General features: G+C 65.5%; 1 protein-coding gene across 10 annotated transcripts in view; it reads left to right on the top strand.

Moving 5' to 3' along the window:
- The window catches only part of KCTD17 (potassium channel tetramerization domain containing 17), a 10,878-nt gene that overhangs the window by 8,245 nt on the left and 960 nt on the right, over nucleotides 1–1,673 (top strand). For 2 of the 10 annotated variants that reach the window (XM_006914473.3, XM_025048718.1), the window contains exons 6-7: nucleotides 48–141; nucleotides 328–896. The exons of 1 other annotated variant lie outside the window; for it this stretch is intronic. In XM_006914473.3, coding sequence (XP_006914535.1) covers nucleotides 48–141; nucleotides 328–692 — 459 coding nt within the window. In that variant the 3' untranslated portion in view covers nucleotides 693–896. Of the gene's footprint in view, nucleotides 1–47; nucleotides 142–327; nucleotides 1,639–1,673 lie in introns of those variants that run through there. 7 more of the 10 variants (XM_006914476.3, XR_003047092.1, XM_006914474.3 and 4 more) reach the window with 7 other exon arrangements.

Raw genomic sequence — 1,673 nt, 5'->3', positions numbered from 1 at the left:
TTTTGTTCTCCACTCTTTCTTCCCTGGGTCTGCCGGCTGGTCCACAGAGCGCGGAGGAGCAGCTGGAGGAGGAGCAGCAGCAGGAGGAGGAGGAGGTGGAGGTGGAACAGGTGCAGGTGGAGGCAGATACACAGGAGACAGGTGCAGCCACCCCCCAAGGAGAATGATTGCTAACACGAGCCGGAGCCTCCCGCCCGCTCCCTGCTGGAGCCAGCCGCAGAACCCGGGGGGCCGGGGGCCGCGGGGGGTGGGCCGCCAGGGTTAGCTCCGCCGCCTGCCTGGCGCCTCACCTGCATAACCATCCCTTCTCTCACTTTCTCTTTGCAGCCCAGTCACCTCAGGATCCCGCTAACCTTTTCCCCCTCCCACCACCGCCGCTTCCTCCTCCGCTTCCCACTGGAGGTCCTGCCTCATCTTCATCCACCTCCTCTTCCTCCTGGATCTCATCTGCACCCTGCCTCTTCCCTCTCTGCCCCTGTCCGGGTTTCCTCTCTGCCTGCTCACACCTCCATCCCGGGGCCGCCCTGGTCCCCGCCTCCCGCGCCCTCTACCGAGGCGCCCCGGCCTTGCATCTCAGAGCATCCTGCCTGCCACCTCCTGCACCCCTTCTGGCAGCTCCTGCCTCCTGGCCTGGGGAAGAGGGGTGCGGCTGCACCTGCTCTGGGCCCGCCAACCCCGCCGGGCATCTCTGAGGCCGGGCCACCCCACCCCGGCGGCGCCTCACCTCCTCGCCTCCTCCTCACGTTTCCTCCTTGCAGGTTCCTGCCCGCACCCCCTCAGACCTGAGGCTGCGCTTGCAGTGAGGGCCTCTTCCCGGCCCCTCGCCCGCCCCCAGAGCTGCCATCCCTGGTTTGTAGCTTGGCGGAGCTGGAGGGAGGGGCGGAAGCCAGGAGGGTGCTCGTCTCTTGTTCCTTGGACTTGGGCCAGACTCTCGGCTGATTTTCCTCGCCTCCCCAATTCCTCAGCCTATCTGAGCCTTTTGGGTACGAGGCTCTGAGAGAAGAAAGGGGGCAGAAACTCTCCCACCTGCCCATCGGCGCCAGAGCCAGGCTGGGAAGGAGAAAAGGGGAGTGGGCCGGGTGCCTTGGCCTTCCCCCTGCGCGTAGGAGCTCCTGCATCCCAGCCTCGTGGCGCTGGGTTCTGTCCCTGCGGGGTGGGAAGGACAGGCCACACCTTGGATTCCCCCAGCCTATGAGGAGAGGGGTCCGCCAGAACTGGCCAAGCATCGGGGTGTGGCAGAAAAAGTCCTGGCCAGGTGCTCACAAGCCCCGACTCGATCTTGTTATGTGACCTCGGGCAAGTTAACTGTCCCTTTCTAAAATGTAAGTTGTCTCTCAGATGGGAACAGGTAGCTGCTCTCTGTGACCTGCCTCTCTTGGCCTTGATTCCCCTGCCAGAGTCTTGGCAGAACCCGGCCTCCTAGGCGGCCACCACCCAGCCCAGGATGGGGCACGGGGCTCCCGAGCAGGCGAGCTGGGGCCCCTTCCTGCTCCCCGTCCTCCTGGGCTCTGAATCTACCTTCTCCGGGCCTCAGCCCCCCTCCCTCCTCCCAGAAGGGACCCTGTGACTCACCTACCTCTTTCTCTCTCCCTGTCTCCCCCACCCCTCCCTCCCTCCATTTCGATCTCCTCTCTGCCCTCTCCCGGCCCCACCTCACCCCCTCTCCCCGCCCC

This window comes from Pteropus alecto, unplaced genomic scaffold (assembly GCF_000325575.1).
Source record: "Pteropus alecto unplaced genomic scaffold, ASM32557v1 scaffold94, whole genome shotgun sequence".
NCBI classification, from domain to species: domain Eukaryota; kingdom Metazoa; phylum Chordata; class Mammalia; order Chiroptera; family Pteropodidae; genus Pteropus; species Pteropus alecto.
Note: the sequence above shows the minus strand (reverse complement) of the source record. Positions and strands in the feature narration are given on the sequence as shown.